Genomic DNA, 23972 nt, shown 5'->3' with positions numbered 1-23972 from the left:
ATTTTACATAACTCTGTCTTTCATAACATACTTGGGCAACAGAAGAGTCAGTGCAGTAATCTGACCATGGCTTTTCCATGCTTGATCATTGGTGACTGGAAAAGTACATGAAGTACGTGCAATGTGTGTTTAGTGAATTGTCTGAGCAAGAAAGCCCCTTCCAAAGAAACTTAAACTTGTTTTATTTGCTTGGGTAAGGTGGCTTGTGCTGAGAAGGAACATAACGAGGTAAAAAAAAATCAGTTTGCTACCAGTCCTAGTTGTAGATGGTACTGGGAGCTCTTGCTGTGCTCAGACCCAGCTGCCTGGCTTGTCGTGGGGCTGCCTTCATGGGGCTGGGGGCTGCTGTAAAGGCACCGGAGAAGCCTCCAGGGCAGCAAATGGAAACACCCAAGTGCTGGAAAAACAGCAACCTTCTTCAGGAAGAGAGCAGCCTGAAGAAACCCCATTGGTTTGAATCCCCAAAGCCAGGCTTGCTGCCCTTAGTCCCAGTGTGAGCCATCCTGTGACTGCGAGAAGATCTGCGGAGCTATTTTCTCCTCTTCACTCCAGTGTGGACATTATCAGCCCGTCTTCCTCCCTTCTGCTTTCGGAGGGGGTCTGGAGGGCGAGAGGAGAGGCTGATGGCTGCTGACAAGGGCTCTGCCATCGCAGATACCCCTTCGGCTTGATCTTCTAATTGCAGCTCGACAGCTCCCTGGAGGAGCGCTGGCCGGGGCGGGCAGTTATCGCCCTGCTGGCGCAGGGTGGTGCCTCCCCTCTTCCCAGTACCCGCACGCTGCCGGCACCTCTTCTGGGAAGGGGCTGTGGGCACCGCTAGCCAAGCGGCATCCGCCGACAGGAGGCCCAGGCAGCTTCACTCCCTTTGCTTTTGCAACCTGTCTGGCGATGTCACAGATCCTGTTTATCCTGGATTTGCTCAGCTTTTTGGTGAGATTGTCATTAATTACTAATTTGGAATGAGAAAGGCCCGATTGGTGTATGCATATTGCATTTGGTAGTTCAGTTCGTAACTGCTTTTTACTGAATACAGCATCTTTGGGAAAACTCTTAGTTTCACGGTATCAAACCATTAATTAGCCAAGGACCAAGCCAGAAGCTTGGTGAAGATCCTCAGCTATCCCAAATCACTGACAGCAACTGTTGGTGGATCTGGTGGTTGGCTGCCGATGGGGATGCGCCTCGCTGCTGTGTGCTCCCCTGGCTGCAAGTGCAGTGAGTACTCAGTACCCCAAATTCCTTAAAACTCCATATATAAAATACATGTCAATATGTATATTGATACATACATAATGATTTACAGGGAAAATAAAATAAAGGAGCGTGGAGCTAACTTCCTGACAGCAGTAGTGCAATAATATAACAATAGCACACTGTATGTGCTGTAAGGCTCAACTTCCTTTAAGTATTAACACTGTCATAGGATAGAATATGAACATAATGTGATGGATTTAAAAAACGAATTCAAACAATCAGCAATACCAGAAGCTCTGTAAGTGCCTCATTATTGTTGCAGAAGTATTCTCTTTTATCTGTGGCTCATAATTTCCAAGAAACAAGAAAAAATGTAAACACTTCCAAGCATTCATCCCTTTGGGCATAGGGTGTGTTAAGCAAAAAATAGAAAGAAAAAAAGAAAAAAAAATTCTTCATGGACAGAAAAGAATTGTTGGCCAGGGCATTTCAGACAGAAGCCAACAATGGCTAACCTAGCAGACAAGAAAGAAATTTGCAAATGGTTTTATCACCTGATTCATGGAAATTCACCGTTCATGTCAGCCTTAAAATGAATTCTTCTTCAAGTTTAAAAAAACAGCTAGGAACTTTTTTCTGTAGTAGATTTCAATGCAGGAGCTGGTTGTGGTAATTACTGGTAAGCAAATAGTAAATAGTCTGAGAGGTAGAAACCACAGAGCTGGAAATCAGGCCTCAGCTAAGCTGGGTCAGATTCTGTGCCTGATTACACCGTATGAATACATTATTGGAGAGCACATTTCCAGCTTTCAGAAGTGAGAAAATAAATTCAGATCTTAATTTTTGCAAAGCAGACCAGAAATTGCAGAAGAACACGGCGTCATTACTTTGCTGCACTACTTGTTTAGAGGTGCCCTTTTAGTAACACAGGTAAAAATATCCTCGTGCTTCCAGGCTACATTGTAAGAGCTGTAAGATTGTATGAGTTGTTTAAGTTTCTCAGTCCATTTTGTTTCCCATGTCAGCTCTTTAATGGTGGTTTGTTCCCACAACAAAAAGCAAAACAGTACATCAAAGATAGGGTGAACGAAAATTGGCAGCACCCAGCCTTTTGTTGATATGAACATTAACTGGGGGTATGAGGAGAGGACCGTTTCATCTAGCCCAAGGAGCAGATAGGAACACCATAAAAATTAGTAAGGTTGTTTTTTCTTTAAGACCTCTTGGAAGCCAGCTGAGCAAACATTGCAGCTCGGGAAGGATCAAAGGCACAGCAAAATTCTTTGTATTGTACCTGGCATAGACCAAGACCATCAGAAACCACAACTGGCAGCCAGTGGTGGGCACAAAACCAGAAAGTGGCCGGGGCTTTTCTGCCTGTTGCAGTCTTTGAAATGCCCCCAGTCAAATCCTTGCTGTGCAAGGATTCGTGTTTTTAAAATCTTCCTTGGCTTCTTTGGAAGCTTTTTCAGTTTTCCTCTGTGACTCAAGGTGAATCCATCAGCTCTCTGGAAAGAGTAGTTATCAGAATAATTCCATAGCTTGAGATACTACGATGTATTGTTTACCTTTATCTTGCACAGTATGTGTTTCTTTCTTTTTTTTTTTATGTGTCTAATTGCTCTCATAACTTGTTGAGATCAGATAAGGAGTTCTCCCATTTTCCCCAAGGCCAGGGTGCTGTTCATAGCCTTCCAGTGCGATGCTGTTTTCTCCCTCTCAGGTTTTCCCTCTGAACCAGACCTTGCTGAGAGTAGAAGAGACAATTCCCTTGGGGAACTCCTGGGAAGCAGCTTCCTAGGATTTTGCAATGGATTTTAAGGAACCAGAGAAGACAGCATCACCATATGATTCTTCCTGAGCCTTGTAAACAATTTAAAAATATTTTCTGCTTAGGGAAGGCTTTTCTATCCACAGCAGGATCAGATCAATCATTAAATTTTCTCACAAGTTCACATATATCCTCGACTCTTACCATATCTCTTCGCCTGTCCTTTAAAAGCCTCCTAAATCCCTCAGCACCACATCGTTATCCTCCAAATGGCCAGCATCCATGTTGCAGCTACGTTTACTGCTTGGCTGAAAAACTTGCATGAATTTCTATTTCAGAATCTGCTTACTTTGGGCTGATTTAGCATTGCACACTTTGGTAACACAGGTCTTCGTTCTCACCAGGGGGTTCTCTACCTCCCAGCTGGTTTTATTTGAATTGAGTAGTTTAGTCTGGAGATTTTAGGAACTGCATTTGCAACACTCAACCTGGTTCATTTAACTCGCGTTACTTGTACGCTGCATCCTAACAAGTCACATTTACAAACTGCTTCTCTGAAAAACACGGTAAGAAAGAGTCAGAAGCGAGGAGAAGAGTAGGAGTAATCCCGCGTTCAGATCTAAAATTGAGTGAAGTGTAGGATGCAGTTTAAAATAAGAAAAGATAATAGTCGGGGTTCTGTTGTTTCTTTCCACCTCTTTCAAAAGTCAACTTTGATAATACTCCTTACCTCTTAGAAAAAAGTAAATACAAGTGATGGACCTTTGCTGAAGTGTTTCATGAGTTAAAATTAACCTCAGAAGTTTGCACACTCTGTTCTTTGAACTGCATTTATTTCTATTTTATTTGTTCATATCTGACCAGAAATGGGTAGCATGCAAATGTCTCCTCGTGGTTTAAACAAATAAGCCATGAAGTCTAAAAATGGAAAGCAGTTACTGCTTTCTGTGTACAACCACTGCTTTCAGATGTCTTTTGTAGCTGCTAGTGCTTGTGACTATGGCTCCATTTTTACTCAAAAACATGCAGTCTTCTGAGTTGCTGTGGGAGGAGGAGGGATCCAAGGAAGGGATTTCACTGCTCTGGTTTTCTCCTTGAAAGAGGGCTCCTGCGGTATCCCTGCCCTGGCAAGGACAGCAATCAGCAAGGACCGAGGATGAACCTTGCCTTGCCCTGCAGAACAAGAAGATTTGTTATTCAAAATGTCAGCTAATCCCCAGCAAAAAGCTGCAAAGGTCTCAGACGTGGTGCCCATCCCTGAATTCCCCTGCCAACGTCCGTTGTTTTACAACCGTCCTTCTGACACGCTGCTCTCGGCACTGTTGCTGTGTGCAACACCCAGACAACACGGGCAATGCCATAAAAAACCCTGTATTCTCAGCAGGGCCACCCTTCTGGGACACCACGTGCAGGAATTATCTCAGCCTTTGCAGGACAGAATTTCTCTCCTCCTTGCAACTTGGCTCCCAGTCTGTAGACAGCATTTTGCATTGGCACATTTTAATGAAATCCAGAAGAAAAAAAATAACTTTTTCCTTTTCCTCTTTAATATATCAGTTTATTTTTGTCATTTTTGAGCTTTTGGATTGAGTTTAGTTTAGACTTTTGTCAGTTAGGATGAGCCACGTGGCTGTAGTGAATTGGGAACTCTCAGTGCGTTAGCTTTGCTCCTGTACTTTCTCGATCATTGCTCTGCTGGAAGGTTTGATGGAGGGTTTTTATAGAGAACAAATAAGCCAGAAACACAAATAAAGGCCTGATGGCCATTCTCTTTGCTTACAATATATATTATTCTTTATATTCAGAGTCATTAGGCATTCTTGGCACTTTGAGAGGTCTCCACAGATTAGATCAGCCCTTTATGGAAATAGGCGTTAAACATGCTGAAGTTCAAACCACTTTGTTCTTCATTTGCGATTGATCTGGTTTCTCACATTGCACTTCAGCCTTTGCTTTGCATTCTCGGGAAGTATTTGGTTACTGAGCTCTCTTTCTTTGTAAAACCTCTAAAAAATCAAAATCTATGGTAAATTTTGACTCTTAGAGAGGGAGGAGTTGAAGAAATCCATTGTGCCAAAGCAGCAGTGCAAGGCAGGGGCTTGCATATGGAAATGCATTTTGGTTAAAAACAAAAGGTAGTGGTTTTGAGGCCCAAAGTAAATTGACAGCTTTCTGCTTCTTCTAGAAGAGCCTGCCCCTTCGAACTGCTGACCCAGCTGACAGCAAACTGACTGCTGCTGTGGGCACGGGAAGGCAGGGAGGGGAGAGGTGGTCTAGAGCTTGAATGGGATCTTTCCCATAAGAGCAGCGCAAAGCCCTATCAGGAGCTCTCTGAAACATAGGGATTGTGGGTATACAGATGAAGAAGGATGAATTTACAACCTTCATTAACCTCAAATGGATTTACAAAGCATGTCCAATAATATTCTGGTATGGGTTGCCCGTTGCTTCAAGGCAGCTGTGCAGGGGCTCTGTGGGCAGCATCTCCCATGGATGGAGCGAACATCTGACGGCACCTGCGTACAGATCGACCTGCTGAAGGTGTTGAGCTAGAAGATGGCTGCTAGGAGATAGTGGCTACAAGGTGTACTACTGCCTTGTTATCGGGGCTTAAATTCCTCTTCATAACTATAGGTAACAAACAAGAGTGTGATTCACAGTTTGGCTTCAGCTGACCCATGGGCCCAACTGTTGTTGTTTGTTGCTGTAATTTCTATAGTTACACTGGAAGCACTCTGGGCTCTAGGTATTCTGACTGCTGAAAGCCAGAAATAACTAGTTGGAATAAAAGTGTTAATAGCCTGATGGCTGTGTGAGTCATAGTCACAGTGGCCTTTGAGACAAAAGAGATTGCTCTGAGCACAGCAGTGGAGAAAGCCCTTCCTCTATGCAGCCTTATTGCAGGTCAAATTTAAACTTCCTTACTCAGAGCACAAACAGCTCTTCTATTTATCCAGCCCAAGCTCCCGTACCCCAGGATCCCATTCAGCAAACGAGGAGGCCATTGCAAGGCCTGCAGAGGCAAATCCCGCCTGGTGCTCACTGCAGAGCACTGGGGAGATGTCTTCCCAGGCAGCTGCCGGGCAGGGAGAGGTTTTGCACAGCCCACTGGCAACTCAAAATTATGGAGCATCCAATGTTCAGCACTCAGGAGGATTCCCACATGGCTCACACACATTCATGTATGGTGCTTACTTGCATCTCCATGGTGCATTCTGCTGGCTTTTGCACGAGAAGTGGAAGTGTCCTCTCAGTTTCACGACCCCATGCACAACATCTATGTTTTAAATGAATCCTGTAAGATTGCATTTTTTGGGAAGAAAATCTTTACTGTCTTCAAAGTGAGGAGGTGGTTAAATGGGAGCTTGGCAGTTGGTTGGTGTCAGGGTTCTCACTTCATCTTGCCAAGCACTGTTCAGGCTCCAGGTAGAAAATGGCAGGGAGAACTTGGACTACAGCCCAAATGATTCCTCAAAGTATTTTAGTTTAACTGAGGTCAAAAGACTGTTCTGAGCTTGCTGCAAAGTGCATGCCCTAGGAGCTTCTGGATCTAAACTGCGAAAGCAAGTGATTTGGTTATAAATGGTTTGGCTTTTTTGGTTTATTCGGGAACCAGGCTGCAATGAAAGAGTTTCTGTCAAGTTGAATTTGGGAGGTTAAATAGTGCATTTATCCTATTGGACTTAGGAGAGAGGTACGACCTTTCTACTGGTACTAACCATCCTGAAGCTGCAGGACCAAAATGCTGTAGGGCGTTTGTTTGTTTGCTCTGTATTCAAAGCGCCCTTATCTCACATCACGCTTTGTGGGATCCAGTTAGCAAAAACAGCAACTGTGAGCTTCACACTTCTGCTTAGACCTCCTGACACGATCGCTGCTTTGTGCACTCTGCAGATGGAGCAGATCGTGTTGTGAAGATACAGTAGCAGGGGCACAGCTTCCTGCTCTGTGGCCAAGCCTGGAACTAGGTCAAGTGGCAAAAGCAAATTGCGAAGTGTGAGATGTGTGTCTTCAGGAATGGGAAGGGGAGCTCTCAGCTCTGTTGCCAAACTGCAGGCCAGTTTCTGCAGAGACTTCGAGGAACTTCATTGGAACACGTGCTGGAATTCAGGACAACCTAACATTTTTGCTGACACCACATTTGCCTGTTACCCTGAAAGTTCTCTTGATGCCGAAGGATCACACAAGTGCCATGCTGTGGGATGCCTGTCTGGGTTGGTGTCCAAGGACTGAGAGCTTTGGATAGAAAAAAATAACAAATCCTAGGATGCTTTGTGACGAGCAGCAAAACTGTACGGAAAGGGAGCTGATGTCGGAAGGAAGCATGAGGAACAGACTCTCTGTTCTGGGGCTTTGTTTTGCCAGTTTAGTAGAGAATCAGCCTGAGTCTATAGAGAGTGAGCTGCAGTGTTTTGAATCTTTTATTAGTGTTTTCTATTTGGGGGATCTGTGGTTGGTGTAGGTCTGGTGAGAGCTCTCACACCTACACACCGAGTGACATTATACCTAGACAGACGCCGCATTGCCGGACTACTTCACACGTGCTTACCGAAGTGTGAACTATTACATGCATGCGATGGGCTGGTCTTTTTAGGATAAAAGCAGTACCAGGCTTTATTGCATATTGGCCCTTAAATACAGTGCGAGGTGTGTCTGCAGTCACCAGCTCAGTGTCTGCTAACAGGGCGGGAGGAAAAAACCCACGCATATGAGAAAGTCAAAAGAATCTGTCAAAGTGCATTGTTCTCATGTATATGTGGATATATGGTACCTACAAGTATGTATGTATATAGAGATATACGGTGGTTTCTGACCCCTGAGAAGCAAAAGCAGTGGTCATTTTGAGAGTTAAGGTGTGATGAGGACTAATTACTCAACCCTCAGATACCTTTCAAGCTGCAGGTGACTAGATGCTCCACGCTGTGACAATCCCTCGCTGTGTTTTTCGCATTAGTGACGGAGGGTAGAAAAAGAGGACAGTATGCACCACCATGCATCACGGGCTTTAGCCTCTGATTTTCAGACTGTTAGCAGTAGTAGTTTTATTTTTATTTTCAACTGCTCGCCTCACAATACTTCCCTAAACTACTCTAATCCCCTTGAGGACGTTTCCCTATATAGAGCCTTAGTTGATGTTGACCAGTGGTATTGCAGATTTCAATCCAGATTTAAATGAGAGGGTCGAAATCTTTGAATTAAATTAACATTTGTTAATGCCATTTTCTTCATAGGTACTTTTATTTATTTTTTTTTCATTGAGATATGCTTTCATTAGTTGCTCTCTAATGATTTACCACTAAATGTTGTTTTTAGAATGAATGTGGCACTTACTCTCACTAACAAGGATACTCTGTACCTGTCCATGACTATCTCAGCATTTGTGTAGCTTAGTATACAATTACTCACACTTTTTGTGTTATCATTTTGATATTAAAGAGGTAGCATTGTGGAAAGCTTTACTCCCTCAGCAGGGATTATTTTATGTGATTTGAAACAAGCTGCATTTGAATGAAATTGGAATTCAGTAAAAATGCACAAAAGCATTTTAAAAAACTTCTTAAAGCATTAAAAATTACTTATTTATGGGAAGTTAATAAGCAGATGATCTGGGTTGTTTTTATGCATTAAATCACCCCCTCCTCTTTGGTTGCACTTCTTTTCTTTGTCTTCAAACCAATTTGCATACAAAATTTCAGTTTCTTTGACACTGCCTATTTAGAAAGCAGTAAGTGGAAGAGACATCGGAGTCAGAACTGGAGTGCAGGCTGTGAAACAGAGGACACAAGAACCGCTTCCTTTGGCTGTTTAAGAGAACTGCTGTGCGCTGCAGCTCAGAGCCATATTACAAAATCATGCCGTAAATCTACGCTGACACATATCAGTAACGCTCCTGAATTCCCTTGAAGCTGAAAACCTGTGACGGGCGTCCATGCATGGAAGTGCTAAGTATGCTGGACGTTTTAGTGCTTACTTTGAAAACAAACATGACGTGGCTTTGGGATAGCTTTGCTTTTTCTCGGTAAGCCAATTTATCCTCTCCAAGACATGCTTGCAGGGGGGAGGGCACAAACACAACCTCCAGCTGCAGGCACAGGGAGAGCCCTTGACCCAGGCAAGGAGACCCTGGCAGCAAATACCTGCAGAGCCCACAGGGGAGCAGACAGGACTGGCAGCTTGGGTAGCCTGCATGTGGCATCCCCAGCTAGCTCTGCTTGGAGACTTATGGCCAGGGGAGTGCTAACCTGCCTTTTTCAGCCCAGGATTCAGCCTACCTGGTGACAGTATGCTCACTTGTTCAAAGGAATATCAGTAAAAGGCAAAGATCGTTCCTACTCCAAATTTCAGGGAGGCAGAAGCAGCCAGCCTGCCGGGTGAGTCACGCAGGAAAATACTACCACACATGACTTGTTCACGGTGATTTTGCCTACTGATGAGCAAAATACAAGAAACAACGAAAAGCTGGCTTTGAAAAGACTTCGTTTAAAGTACACATTTCCTTAATTCCCTGGGAGTTCTCGGCAGCTCAGCCAAACAACAAGAGGCCATCAAGGTTTGGCCCTGCCTTTCGCAGCAATGGCACAGCGTGGGAATAGGACAGTGATGGCAGCTCAGGCACTGAACTCTTACCTACAGGCTTTTCCTAGGGCTCAAGCTGGAGCTGGCTAGCCCTTGTTTACCTGGGAGCAGCAGAGCTCTTGCAAGTGCCATTACAAGCTGCAGTACTGTGATTGTAAACTCCTTGGGTCAGAAACCAACTGTTTTGGGTTTAGTATTTTTATCTAGTACAATAGAACGATGGATGAAGACCATTAAGGTGTACGGTACAAGGCTTCCACTTAGTCTTTTAGATTTCTGAGGATGCACGGGTTTACCAGACTGAAGGCATTAGCTTCCTTCATGGTCCAGCCTCCCTCCGGATACCCCCCACTGGTGCCAGAGCCACCAGCCCAGCACAGGTGATGAGACTTCGCCTCCTCAGCCAAACTGCTCTGCTGAAAACATCAGACTTGGCAATGCTACTGTTAAAGTCAGGCAGGGGTGTAAGGAAAAGATGCACGCAGCTGCTAAAGGTGCACTGTGAGCAGAGCAGAGCAGAGTAGCCCTCGGCCTCAGCCTCGGCCCCAGCCCAGCCACACGGACAGCTGGGGGAAAGCTGGAGGAGGAGGGGAGGCTTGCACAGCAACATTCTGCTCTCAGCATCCCAAAGGATCGATTCTCAGGCCATTATCTACATTCCCACACGTGCAAACACACGTGCCTTAGTGATCCAGGGAGGATCTGTGAGTTACCACCCGAGGAACAACCATCCCTGTAGGATAACATTTGCTCAAGGGGTTGCCAGTGGCTGCCCAGGCCCCGCTGCCCTACCACAGACAACACACAGTGCTGCCAGCTTATTTTTCTCTGGGGCACATACAGTGTCTTTGGGATCTTTTAAATCTGTCTTCAGCCCAGCCGCAGGGCCGAGGCTTTCTCCGTTCCTACGCCAGCCCGACAGACACAGCTATCTAGCAAGTCAGACTAGCCCTCCGCAGCACAATCGCAGGAAGTTATTCCAAGCCTCAGACAAATCCCATTTCTATCTCTGGAAGAGTAAAAGGTCAAAAAACACCAGGCTGTAGCGGTGCCAGCAGCCGGAGCAAGCCGCGTCCCCGTGGGGCAGGGCTGAGGCGTGAGGGGCGCTGGGGGGCTCGGTCGTGGCCGGCCTGGGCCCACAGGAGGGGAGGCCTGGCTGGAGACAGGGAGGTGGCATCCTGGGGAGCCCACACAGCTCCGGGCCCACCCGCCCTGCTGCTGGCTCCCAGCCACCTCCCTGTCCTCTGCCGGCGATCGGCAGCGTAATTAGCACAAGTCCTGATTAGCTCCTGCCCTCCCCTTGCAGCGTGCTAGCAAAACAGGAGGTGTCTGGGGCTCGGGGCCATTCTTCAGCAGTGGCTGTGGTGTCCTGAGGCGCCCAGGCCCGGGCAGGCTGTGCTGTGGCCACAGGCACACAGCAGGGACATGGGGACGTCTCTCGTCATTCCCTGCTGTCGTCCCAGGACTTCAGGAATGTCCCCTTCCCTCCTGTCACGTTGCTTTCCTTTCTGCTTGGCCCTAGTGAGAAGGAACCCCCAACACCGGCCAGGCAGGGCACTGCCACCAGCCCTGCGGCTCCTGGCTGGGGACCCAGCAGTTCCTCGCTCAGGTTTTCCATCCCTGCCGACGAGTCCATTCATTTTATGTTTGTCCTTCAGCTTTCCTGCTCCTCCCATTCCTGCCCGTCCAAGTTTCTTGCCAGTTGGGGCTCCCCTGCTATCCCCCAAGCTCTTGCTTTAGCTCCTCTTGTGAAACCTCTCGCCATCACCTTCTGCTGTGCTGCTAGGACACGAACCCCCGAGCCACCCATTTAAACACAGCCCTCATCCCTCCTCACGCTGCTACCTGCTGTCACTGTTATCAGTTATCTGATACAAACACGGCCTGCTACAACAGAGGTGCTTTGAGACTTGCAGTGTCCACATGCAGAGCGACGGGCCGAGGCACACTTTGGTCACTGGCTGAAAGCTCCCACAGCTCCACTCCTGCCCACACTGGCTCATGTCCTCTCCCCGGGGTGCTGAGCCCTTACAAAAAGGGCTGAAAGACTCCACATGGCGCTGCAGCACCCAATTCAAGTGAGGGCAGCAGCAGGGAAAGTCTTGTTTGTTTTTCTCGAATAGCCTGCACACGGTGGGATCAGCCCCAAGCAAAGGCCTTTTCATACGGTCTCTTTGTGGTGAGTCTGCCTCCACACCCTCCCTCAGACGAATGCTCTGAGCGGTGGTTTCTTTGTCACTGCCACGGCACAGACTGTCAAGGGTCTGCGCTCTTGGAAGCAAGCTCACAGCAAAGGGTTGGGCACGGACCATCGGTAATTTAACCGTTTTGCAGCAGGAGCACTGCTGTTTGGAGGAGTGGGAGAGGTCAGGCTGTGCAGGGCAGATGGGCTCTGCTCTCCGCTCGGCTGAGCAGGAACTGGTGATGTCCTCAGAGCACTGCACTGGGAGGTTTGTGCAGCTGCTGCGTCCTTTAAGCAGATCTCAGTGTATGGGGCTGCCTCAGCATTGCTGCCATTGGTTTCCCTTTCTTCATGGATCTCTCCCATGGGGTTAGAAGCAACAAAAAGCACTTTAAAAATGAAAATTAGGTTCTGCGATTTAAAAAATCAGCAGAGGAACTCCAAGCTAGGCTGAATTTCACTTCAGCTCCTGTTTTGCAGTTCAGGTTGACAGTGTCACATTAGCAGCAGCAGCAGCCACGCTTACATTCACTTCCTTCTGAAGCACATGCAAGCGCTGCAGACTGTACAGTGGACTGTGCTCCTTTGGTTTTGAGGATTTATGAATTTTGGGCTGGGTTCAATAGAAGGGAACGGCTTTAAGATCAGTAGTAAGACCAGTGACAAAGCTTTCCCATCAGAGGAAAGTGAAGATGGTGAGGCCACGCTCAGGTGTGCTTCAGGTGCCCCATTTTGGGGGCAGGGGGAAAGAAGGCACATTCCTGACAGTGCTGGTGGCAACCTCACCCTCTGTGACCATCTGAGACCATCTGTGACTGGCTCACAGGGCGTGCCAAGGCACCTCTCCCTGCTGCAGTGGCAGGGGCATCCTCCAGGCTCAATGCTTCCTTGTCCCCCGTGCCTCCAGGGCACCCAGTGGGACAGTGCTAGCTGCACCCAAGCAGAAAGCATCCTCATCCCGAGTGCTGCCCGGTGACCTCATCTTCTGGGTGTAGCTCGGCGTGCAAAACCCATGAGAAAGGGATAGGGAAGGGAGGAGAAGAGAGAGAGAAGTTTCAGAAAAGCAGAAATAAATGCTGCCGTTTTGAAAATGACTGTGGAAAAACCCAGCTGGCTCATTGTCCTCACTTTTGTAACAGTAACATTGATCCTATTTCACCATCCCACGAGCACATTCTCGGCGACAGTTTTATGGTTTAAAGGAGATGATCTGGGTAAGCTGCACACCACCACTGCCTGCCACCGAGTTTACCTGTTTCCATTTGGTAAGGCTCTGGCTTTTGGTGTTTTAATAGATCAGTGCTCTGACAGGCTGAAAAATGATGGAAAGGGAGCTATTACCCTTCTCCCACATTGCTCATGTTTGAGATATTGCTGAGTACATTAATTGCACGTTGTTCCCAATAGATCAAGCTGAACTTTTGTTTCTGAAATCTGTTTTTACTCCCAAACCGTTTCCACTCTTTGCGGAGTTTGGCAGAGATTTTTACTCCTGCTGCACTCGCAAAGAGTCTGCGTTACAAAATACTGACAACTGGCCGAATGTAACCCCAAAGGGAAGGCACCTGCTCAGGAAAGCTGGCCCATCCTCTGGAGGCTGGAGCAGAGAGGTTTGGGCCCTGTTGGTTTAGTGCCACGTTGAATTTTGCCTTTCCACACTGCAAAGAGAGCGGGACAGCAGCCACCGCTAGGGCAGGCACACAGCTGAAGGGCACCAACCCGCTGCCCTCAGGCCAGGGGTAAGCGGCTGGTTTGGGGCATCCTGAACTCATCGCCTGGGCTGGGCACTGCTGCGGGCACCCAAAATGCAGGCTTCCAGGCAAGGCTAGTACTTGGCAAGTCCGGGGATTTCCTAGGAAATGAATTATGGCATGCAGTTGTTTTCAGTGCTGCTGTGATCGAGTGCAAATCCACAACACGAAGGGGCTCCAGAATTTGGAACGTTGAGGCAAAAGCGCGCAACGTGCCAAATGCGATTGTTTTCCTCTCGCAGCCCGTTATATTCAGATGTTGAGGAAATGATTTAATATTTCTGAACATGTTGTGATTTCATCGGTGAGTCCAGCAAGGGAAGTTTGAGAAGTCATGCAAATTAAGATAAACATTAAGCACGCTGTTGGTGCTAGCTTTGCCATGCTGTTTTCTGGCTGTGAGGCTCAGGAGGTGGAAACAAATAGCAGTGCTGCACCAGGCACGCCAGCCAAGGGCACAGAGATGTCTTCATGACAATGGCAGAAGCTGCAGCATTAACAAGGAACTGGAAAAACTTAATGAATCTGTGGGTCACAGCTTGAAGGTCCCATTTCAGGAGGGCAGAAGAGAAAGGTGTGAGGATGAACAATGCAGCTGGGGAGCGGCGCCAGCTCTGCTCCTCACTCCATCTCTGCTGGAGCACCTTGCCCCTTGTGCTGGTGTGAAGTCAGCAGGGCATGAAGTAGCACAGTGAGAAAAACTGCACGGATCTGCAGAATTTCACAGGCAGGGTGAAGAAATGTGCGGCTGCCCCCGAAGCATGGGAAGTTTACTTGATGGGCGTTTGGATACTCGAGCTGACTTTAGCCAGCTGAGCTTGTGAAACGCGCCTCCAGTGCGGAGGGAAACGGAGCTCGCGGGGTGTTAGCCCTTCAAGCCTCGCCCTGAGAGCCCTGCTTCCTTGGATGAGATGCAGGACGCAGCAGCAAAAACTCTGAAAAAAACTCCAGAAAAATTCTGGCAACTCAGAGATTCTTAAACAAACAAAAGAAAACCTGGCATGGGGAGCTTTGTTTATATTTTTCCTAACATTTATGTACTTTAAAATAAAAAATGACGGGCAGGAGATGCTGTATATTAGGAGCCGTATGAGTGATGACCACTTTTCCACAAACTAAGGAGAATGAAAGTATAATTCTAAAAACGTCTAAAAACCAGCTCAGTCTCCTGTGCAGTGTAAAGCAGAGAAGATTAATTTAGGAGAGCTTTTAAAGAAGAAGGAGAACTGGTTCTTAAAATGTACCACTGCCTAGCAGGATACTTACAGGCAAAGCAACCCAATGCATTGGTGAAAAGGCAGTCCAAAGCAGCAGAACTACAATCAAAATAGATGCGTAAACTCCTTAGCACAGCTGGTTTTCTAATATTGTACTTCAAAATGAGCGGGTGGGTGTGAACACAGCCACTTAGCACTTCCAGCCTCCTTCGGTGCTGTGGGGCTCGGTGTGGCCACACTCACCCCACCCGTGTACCTGCAGCCATCCCGACCAGTTCAAGGGAGCTCACTCAAAGTATTTCACCATATATTTCAGTTTGTCTTTCCCACACTCCTAGTGTACTCTTAATTGCAATTCTGATATTTACTGAAATGGCCTGGCAGGTAGCACCCAGTGGCAGGGAGGGCCTGTGTGCCCCCAAAATGGGGTCTCGTGCCTGAGATCACCAGAAGACACTCGCTGTCTGGCTGGAGAAAAGTCAGGGCTGAGCACAGCCTGGGAGTAACCCACAAACCCCAGGCTAGACCCGTGAAGGGTGAGTTCATCGTCTGATGTGGTAGATAGAAAGGCTGCTCATCTGTCTAAGGCAGATTTTCTTGATTCAGATGATTCCTTCGGCGTGTGTTTCCATTTTTGGGAATCTCTGCATTTCTCAGAGCTTCCTGTCGAGAGGAGGACCTGGCCTTCTCCAAGCAAGTGGGAGCTTTGCCATTTACTTCAATAGAGTCTAAATGTCACCGTGAAGGCCGGGTGGCTCCCGTGGGACGGCTTGCGAGCCAGCACATTGATCCCAGCAGAGATCTTCAGCATCTGCACAGCTGGGAGCACGCCGAGCCCTCCGAAAACAGTGCCCCCTCCACACACCTGGATCCCAAGCTCTTCTGGACATGTGGCGGTTGCTGTTGTGATGTTGGACCTCTCTCTTTTTTCCTTCCTATCTCCGTACATGTGTCCAGAAAGGTTGGTTCTTGTTTTCAACATACTTGGCCTGCTCTGCAAGACAAGCCCTCCCACGCATGTGCACCTCCTCCCCGCTCCGCTGCCTGCCTCCCGCACACTTCCTTTCTCCAGGCAATTTTAGGAGAGAAAATGAAGTGCAAAGGTCGAAGCGCTTGCAGCCTATGGCAGGGAATTGGACACGGGTGGACAAAAAGACGGCCGAGATTTGGCCCACGGTGGCTGTGGGGGATGCATCCGATACCAGCTCGTTCCCTGCACACGGGGAGATGAGCCCAGCTTCTGAGCACAACCCGGAAAGTGGGGTCATTTCGCTGCATCGAGCACATTGTTATTTATCGTCAGGCTGAAGTGTCACAGCGTAAACATCTGTGGCTTTTTTTTTTTTTTTTTTTTTTTCTGATTGTGCTGGCTACTCTGCTTTTCTTCATCAGATCCAGCAGTGTGTTGTTAAAGAGTTTAGCTACTGAAAAAGAAAAAAAAAATGGTGTTGTGGTCCCCTACTAAAAGAGTCACTTTGCCCAATTTCCTGTTTATGTTCCTTCTCTTCGGAGCCGTAGCATCATGTGAGCTCAGACAGTTATAGATAGGCTGCGTGACTGTTGCTGACCTCACACCACATGTTCAGTTAACAAGGTGAAACAGCAAAATTTGTTCTGTTGGTGTAAAAATACTGAGAAAACTGCCAGTTCCCAGTAACACAGAGGAGAGGGACTCCAGATAGCCTGAGGCAGGGCGCAATCTCCAGGCTTGAGAAACCTGCAGTTCCTTCTGGTCTTTAACTACTTCGCACATCTGTATTTACATCTTGCTGGGGAGCTGCAAGGAAGGGGATTAGCCCCAACTCGATTTCTTCCCTTAGCAGGGGAGGTTTGGAGTCCTTCCATAAAAGCTATTAGTTTAGCGAATTTGCTCAAAATTTGTCCAAACTTCGGTCCCTTTAGTGTATACATTTTCCTGTGTTTGCTTCCAAAAATAACTGCAAACTCCTTTGACTTGAATAGCTTTGGCCATCCAGCAGATGCTGATACCCAGCTTTCGTGGGTGAGAGCTGCTGCTCCTTAAACAACCTGCAGGCAGCCTCGCTTTAGGGGAATCTCAAGGATCTGCACGGAGCCTTTTAAAAATCCTTTAGGATTATGCAAGAGTTTTGGATAAAAGCTTCCAAGAACTTGGAATTTACCTCTAGTCAAGATTTTATCTTATTACTGTGTTGGTGTTAAAGAATTTATTGTGGACAAGTCAGAAAAGCCCTAAAGGTTTCCAGGCTGTCTTACACAAGTAGTTTTCATGCAACTGTTGGGATCCCTGCCGTGCTGCATGAGGTTTCAGTGGCCCCTTTCCCACTGATAGAAAATGAAATTATGTTGTCAAATCCAGGAGAGCCTGAGCAGTGTGTTGGTTTCACCCTGGTTTTAACTCATTTCTGCAAAAAGCACAGTCCTGAGAAGTGGGGCTTTCATTTTGTAGCTGACAAAGGGGTGGCACCAAGCCAGACCGGGGGCTTTCTACCTGTTGTCCTCTGCCACATCACACAGGGAAATGAGGATTTGGGATGGAAGAGACCAGCCAAAGCCAAAGGCATGAGCACTCTGGCCATGGGGAGCGTGGCCCGGTGTCGGCAGCAGGTGTACCCCGGGGCAGGTGAACCACTCACCGCATATGTGGCGTGTAACAGGCGTGTACCAGCTGCCAAGTGCTGCAGGACTTCGGGGGGAAAGAAAGCACTGGAGAAATCCAAGCTGCGTTCAGGACGGTAATAATAATGTCACTTGAGATACTGCACATAAGCATGCTGCGAGGGAATATGGAACTAAAACTCTTGGCTAGCTGGCGAGGCTGTAAACATCCTCATGTGAAGAGCCCTGCCTGTAAGTCTTCACTGTCAAGGAGCGTAGCTGCCTGCAGAAATGTAGCAGCAGCCAGAAGGTGTCAGCTGGGGGGCAGTGGGAAGGGATTCGTGCTTCGCAGTGCCTGCCCTTGGGAAGGAAAACGTGTGCCCCAGCAGTGAGGAGGGGTTTGCTGGGAGGAGATCTTTGGGTGGCTCCAAACCAAGCCCTTTGCCTGATGGTTTTGGGGCTGTCTTCTGTTGCTGGTATGTCTCCCCTGAACTGTCCTTAAACAGACAAAATGAAAGAGAAAGGAGAGTACAAGGATGCTGAAGGCATGAAGCCACATCCCCTTGAGGTGCTGGTGGGACAGGGTCCAACAGCCTGCCATGGGGCAAAGCAGGCTGGCCAGCGCCAGCATCCCTCCGCACGGGGCTTTTGCAAGCCTCTCGTGATGAGTGGTCCACCAGGACGGCTGGCAGGCTGCTGGAAGTGGTGGCAGCTCAGGTTTAATCCCACCTGGAGGCACAGAAATTTCTGTCACGTCCTGAAAGCACCGGAGTCCGTCTTCACTGCCGTGTTCATCCCAGGGATGTGCGGCCAGACACACTGGGGGAATTACTTTATGCATTTATTGGTGGTGTCATTTTTAATTCTGCTTTCAGTACTCATTTGCTTATCTCCTGCAAGGTTTCTAAGAACTTAAACCTCCCAAGTTTCTAGGTCTCTATGACTTTGACCCGCTGTGCCCAAATGGACCCGTTAGCTTTACAAAGAATCTGCATGTTTATTAAATAGCAGTGACTCAGTCGGTTGCAGATGTTTGTACATGTAAAGCATCATAAATATTATGGATTGGGATGTGGAGCAGGCAGTGGGAATGTGTGTAGGTTAGCAGACAACAGTTGAGTCCAGGTCTTTTTCTTTCTTTTTTTTTTTTTTTTTTCATAGTGCGTGTAATTTATTTCTACACAAACCACAGGTTGCTTTTTGTGAGAAGCAGAAACAAAGGAAAGCTCCCTGGTTCTAAAGGACGTCACCTTAGATGCTTTATTACGAAGCTTTTGCTGCACATACAGTGCAGGAAATTTTTAGGGTAGCATTTTTAGTCAATCTTTGTATCTATATCACCTTGCAAAGAAGAAGGTATTTCCCCTTCCCCTGCATCTCCTCCGAGGAAGGCTCATGCTGACTTTCCTGAAATAAGATTCATTTAGACTCATACTGAAACCACCACAGGCAGATAGACAAGTGACTCAGTCAGTGACTCACGACTTAGCAGATGGAAATAGGGTGTTAGACAGTAGCCCGTCCCGAAATCATTGTACTGTGGTCCTCTGCGCGGGATGCGCAGAGCAGCTGTACGAGGCTGTGCTGAACGCTGCTTGCTGTGGGCATGCTGGTGTCCTTCAGAGCCTTTCCCCTTGAGAAAACAGAGCTGCGAGGGCAGGAGAAGATTCACTGACTTTTCTTTCCCAGCCATAAGCCTCTTCAGCCTCTCGCTGCTGAAGTTTGTGAGATCTGAGCAGAAAATACGAGAAGCTGGGCGCAAGGGAGGCAAAACAGGGCAGGCAGAGTGCTAAAGCTCCGCTGTCCCCCAGAAAAGGGACACGCAGGCAGCCTCGTTAAGGAGATTTATTACGCAGAGCTGATGGGAGCTGCAGCCCTACAGCCAGGACTGAGACAGCAAAGCCATCACTGCAGCTGGGGGAAGGTTTAAGAGGTCTTTTTCTTCTCTGATTTCCACAAGTGAGTTAATCGAGCCTGATTGCACAGCCAGGTGGGCAGAGAGCAGGAGGCAGGAGCCCTCCTGCGAGGGGCTGGCCCGTTGCTCCTGCAAAGCATGAGCTGCTCCCTACAACACCCTTGGGCTCTGTGAGCACGAGGATGCAGGTGGGAGCTGACCCCCTCCTGGCGCCCTGCGGGCAGCACCTCTGAACCACCGCGCTGTCGACAGGCCCAGACACCAGCTGCTCACAGGGCTGTCCAGTATGAATTCAAACTTCCTCTTAGAAATCATTTATAGGAAACACTATAAAGTTCTGCCTCGTTGTGTTTTGTTTTTTTTTTGTTTTGTTTTTGTTTTTTTTTTTTGTTGTTTTTTTTTGTTTGTTTGTTTGTTTGTTTGTTTTCCCATAAAATAAGACATTTTAAAGTGGTTCTTTGAAAACTTTGGTCTCAAACGCCAGCACAGCTGCAGGACGATTGCCCTGTGGCTCTGCCGGTACCCAAAACCACCCCGCGGCTCGGGCAGCCGAAGGAGGAGCACGGCGCACACTGGAACACCCAGCCCCAGGTCAGACCCTCTGCTATGGCACCCGCTGCTCCCCTTCCTCCCAGCACTGAGCTCGCGGCCTCTCCTTTCCCTGCCGGGCCTCCCCACAGCAGCCAGCACGCTGCCAGGCCTCCAGGCGAGCAAGGAGCTGGCACGCCTTGTCCTGCTTCCCCTTGGCTTCACTGTGCCTGGTGAAGATTATCCTCGCGGGGGAGTCATGAGCATTAATTCAGCTGGTAAAGAATGTCAAGTCTTTTGGCCATCCCCTGGTTTGTTATTAAAAACAGAAAAAAATCAAACCTCACAGGATAAATCCTATTCCAGGCCAATTCACCTCATGGAGCTTGTGTGTGCTGCAGTTAATTATTTAGATCTCACATGCTGGGTTTGTTTCTCACAGACAAAACCCAACACATGCTCCCAGGCAGAAGGTAAGCGGTTACAGTCCCTGGCTAAAACCTTCCCATGCAGGCTCCCAACATGTTTACTAGTCAGCTACATTTTCAGCACCTGACTGGTTTGTTTGTGGCCTTTTTTATCTGGTGTTGCCACCGACACCCCTGGTGCAGCAGTCGCCCATGTGCAATAGCAGCCCTGGTTCAGCCTCCCATCGCCTCAAAGTCCCCATCACCTCCCCCTTGCACCCGCACTGATTTCATTATTTCCACCCAGCTCTGTGCTCTGGCTGCCCGGGCATGATAACCAGGGCTTCTCACAGCCTTGGTGCCTCCTCCTCTCCCGTCGTGGGCCATGAGCACCAGGCACCTCCCGCTCTCCTTGCAAGAAGCCTGGTGGGGCTGGTGCAGGTGATTTCCACCCGCTCTCCATCAGGAGAAAGATTTTAGCTGCAGGCCAGCAGCCTGAGGGCAGTGGCAGCGCCCTGGGGGAGCTCAGGTGGTTCCTGCTGGCTGCTTTAGCAGCCAGCTTCCCTGGAGGGCAAAGGAGATGTTTTTTGGCTTATTCCTCCCGAGGCATTTCTCTTCTTGCTGCCCGGGCTGCGTGTGCGTTAGGGGAGCTGAGCTGCCAATCCTGGTGCACCAGCAGGCTGTGCATCAGGCACGCGTGGTGCTTGGGCTGCAGGTGGTGGCATGGCCCTGTCCAGGGCTATGCATTGCAAGATGACTCTGCTCTACTACTGAAATTTGCTACTCAGGGAGCTGTTTTCTCCTTTAAAAGCTTCATTTTTGCTTTAATTTGATTTGGGGAGGGTGTGTGTGTCACTTTCTTCCTTGGTTCCTACACAATCCAACTTCTCTGCAAGATCTCAGTGATCTGATGTTGCCTCTAGCTGCTTCTAACAGAGACCAAATCACTTTCAAACCTTGACAGGTCGTATAGGTGAGCCTGAATTTTCTTTGTGCAATACTTGGCACCTCACCTCTGCTTTGCATCCGTTCCTGATGCAGCCCTGCTTTGAGAGCCACTCCTGTACATCAGCTGCTGCGTGTTAGTCAGCCTTGCAAGAGCTCCCTCTAAAGAACTGCAGTCTCTGGTCCCTCTTTGTTATTTATGACTAGTCTATTGCTTTCAAAATAGATTAAGGTACTGCCAGGCTGAGTAGATTCATCTCTAGATAAAATATCAGATGAGTATGGAAAGGCAAAAGCTTTGCACTGTGAGGAAACCTCTGTTAAGTGCCGGGGAAAAATAAATCAAACACCTCCTAACAAAGGATTGCTATTTTTTTGTTGGTTGCTTTCACTGTGGCTGTACTCACAGGAACTGTCGGTGAAATCTGTAGTGCCTGTACTGAGCCCCAAGTGTCCCGGTAAGGATTTGTACGATGTAGTGACAGCATCCTGCCATCAGTTACTTTGCACCAAGGCCAGCAGGTTGGGTGTCAGTCGGACAGCCGCCCTGCGAAAGGAGCACTGTGGTGAACCCAAGTGCAAGCGATTGCCCAGGTTCGTGTTGTGATGAGTCGCTTTGCGGCGAGCACTTGCGTAATGCTTAGGCAGGGGGTGGTTGTTAGATGTTTCATTGCTAAACTTTTAACTGATGAAGGCAATTAAAGCATCTGGGGTTCTATGGTGACTGTGTACCTGGGCATTGTGCAAGCCCCGTTGCCCCCACAGGGCTGCCGTCAGAGCTGGTTTTATCCAAACGCTATTTGCAAGGAGTTTGCTGAAGGGAAGCTCCCAACACCTTGCTTCAGCTTTCCTCTGCGGAGCAGAGCTCAGGGTGGATTCCTCTTGGCCCTTGAAGTAAGCGTGCTGGTGACAGCTGTAATCCGCGCAGGGGCTCTCGTGCTGCTGCTGAACTGCAGCAGCTGCTGGAGGAGCGGAAAATGTTATTTTGTTCCTAGAAACTTGAGTGTAGCTTAACGAAGTGATACGGCATCTCAGTCTTCGTTTTAGCCGGTGTGGGTCCCGTGCCTTCAGCCATGTGGGCCCAGGAGATGCCGGTGCTGACAGGGGTTGGTGCAGGTTGCGGCGTCCCTGGAAGCAGTGTCTGGGTAAACAGATGTTCTGCAGCGCTGGGGAGGTTCCCGCTTAACATCTTAGCACTACAGCTCCCTCAGGGTTTGCTCTGGGCTTCCAGAAGTAGCTGGCAGCTCATTAACAGCTTTTTCCTGGCCCGGGAAGCCATGCGGGTCATCCGGAGGCCTCGCTTTGGGCAGGAGGTGCGTGCTGCCAGGTGTTAGCTCACATGCTGCAGCACACGGTGTGGTCCCAGCTGAAAGGAAAATGTGTTACAATCTCTTCTTGGTTCACCTGCTGTAGCTAAAGGCAGGTGAAGCATCAGAGCCATTGCATCATGCTGGCAGGCTGAGGGCGAGAGGAGAGAGAAGCCGTGTTCCCTGTGCTCCCCCAGATGACAGCCCTTCTCCTCATTCTGCCCCAAACGCAAGCTGAGAGCAAACACTTCGGGTCCAAGTCCCATTCCCACAGGTTTATTAACAAGCCCTAACGCCAAAAAGTGCTGCTGGCTGTGTTGCGAGGCTGACGGGTCCTGTCTGTGCCACCCGCAGGCATGGAGGAAGCGCTGGTTCGTGCTGCGCCGAGGCCGCATGAGCGGGAACCCCGACGTGCTGGAGTACTACAGGAACAACCACTCCAAAAAGCCCATCCGCATCATCGACCTCAACGAGTGCGAAGTGCTGAAGCACTCGGGGCCCAACTTCATCAGGAAAGAGTTTCAGAACAACTTTGTCTTCATCGTGAGAACCACCTACCGCACCTTCTACCTGGTGGCCAAAACCGAGGAGGAGATGCAGGTCTGGGTGCACAACATCAGCCAGATCTGCAACTTTGGGCATCTGGAAGATGGCACAGGTAGGATTGTGCTATCTTGGGGCTGGCTTGGGGTTGGGGTTTTCCATAGCATTGCTCGGGGCAAAAGGAAGCGTGGGGCTCGTTGGGGTGGCAAGGGATGTGGGACTTAACATCTCCTACAGCTCCACGTGGTCCTGAGGCGGTGCAGACCCTGCTCTGAAGGTTACTGGGGGGCTGGCTTCTGCTGGGTGGAAATAAGAGCTGGCTGCTTGGTCTCACGTCGATGAAGCAATCGCTGCTAGAATAAACAGCAGGTCCTTAATAAGAAAAGGTACTGTTTATGTGAAAAGCTGATTGAGTGTTATCTTCTGGGGTTGTTTATTTCATTACATGGCCCATGTTTATTTAGTTTGGCTTAACGTAAGACACCTGTTCCAGGAAAGTGTTCTGCAAAACTCGCGTTTTCTCAAGCTTTGTTGAACGTGGAATGTGCGCAGATCTGGGTGTATGTGCACACATAAATCAATGACAAAAATGCTGAACTATCCTAGCCTATTAGTGAGAAGAAAAATAAAGCAAAGGCAGAGGACAGGAGAGCGCTAGGGGTGTCTGTCTAGGCTAAAGCGGTGGTCCTCCAGTGCAGCACGAAGCCGGCCTGTTCTGCCAGCCCCACACCTGCGGGCAGTCAGCGGGGTGAGTTTCCTGGAGAGCTTCCAGGAGCTAACCACTCCAAGAGGGATCTAGCCAGGAATTAAAGCCAGGACCCATGTCATCATCAACTTACCTTTCAAATGAGAAAATCAGGCTCAGATAACAGCAATCTGTCTTTCCCTTGACATTTCCAACGGGCAGATACAGCAGCAGTTTCAGTGCTTTGTAGGAAGTGAGTCAGGGCTGAGCCCTTCGTGGTGATAAAAGCCAGCCTGAGGGCAGAAAAGGGTGGTGATGGAGGGACTCAAAGGGCAGCAAGATGTTTAGGGGCGGTCTATCCTGCCATGGTCAGT

At 48.6% G+C, this 23972-nt stretch overlaps 1 protein-coding gene across 2 annotated transcripts in view; it reads left to right on the top strand.

The window, feature by feature from the left end:
• Nucleotides 1–23972, top strand: part of GAB3 (GRB2 associated binding protein 3) — a 56626-nt gene that overhangs the window by 14026 nt on the left and 18628 nt on the right. For both annotated transcript variants that reach the window (XM_068696721.1, XM_068696722.1), the window contains exon 2: nucleotides 22725–23028. In XM_068696721.1, coding sequence (XP_068552822.1) covers nucleotides 22725–23028 — 304 coding nt within the window. The remainder of the gene's footprint in view (nucleotides 1–22724; nucleotides 23029–23972) is intronic.

The sequence above is a fragment of the Anas acuta genome, chromosome 13 (assembly GCF_963932015.1).
Source record: "Anas acuta chromosome 13, bAnaAcu1.1, whole genome shotgun sequence".
NCBI classification, from domain to species: Eukaryota; Metazoa; Chordata; class Aves; order Anseriformes; family Anatidae; genus Anas; species Anas acuta.
Note: the sequence above shows the minus strand (reverse complement) of the source record. Positions and strands in the feature narration are given on the sequence as shown.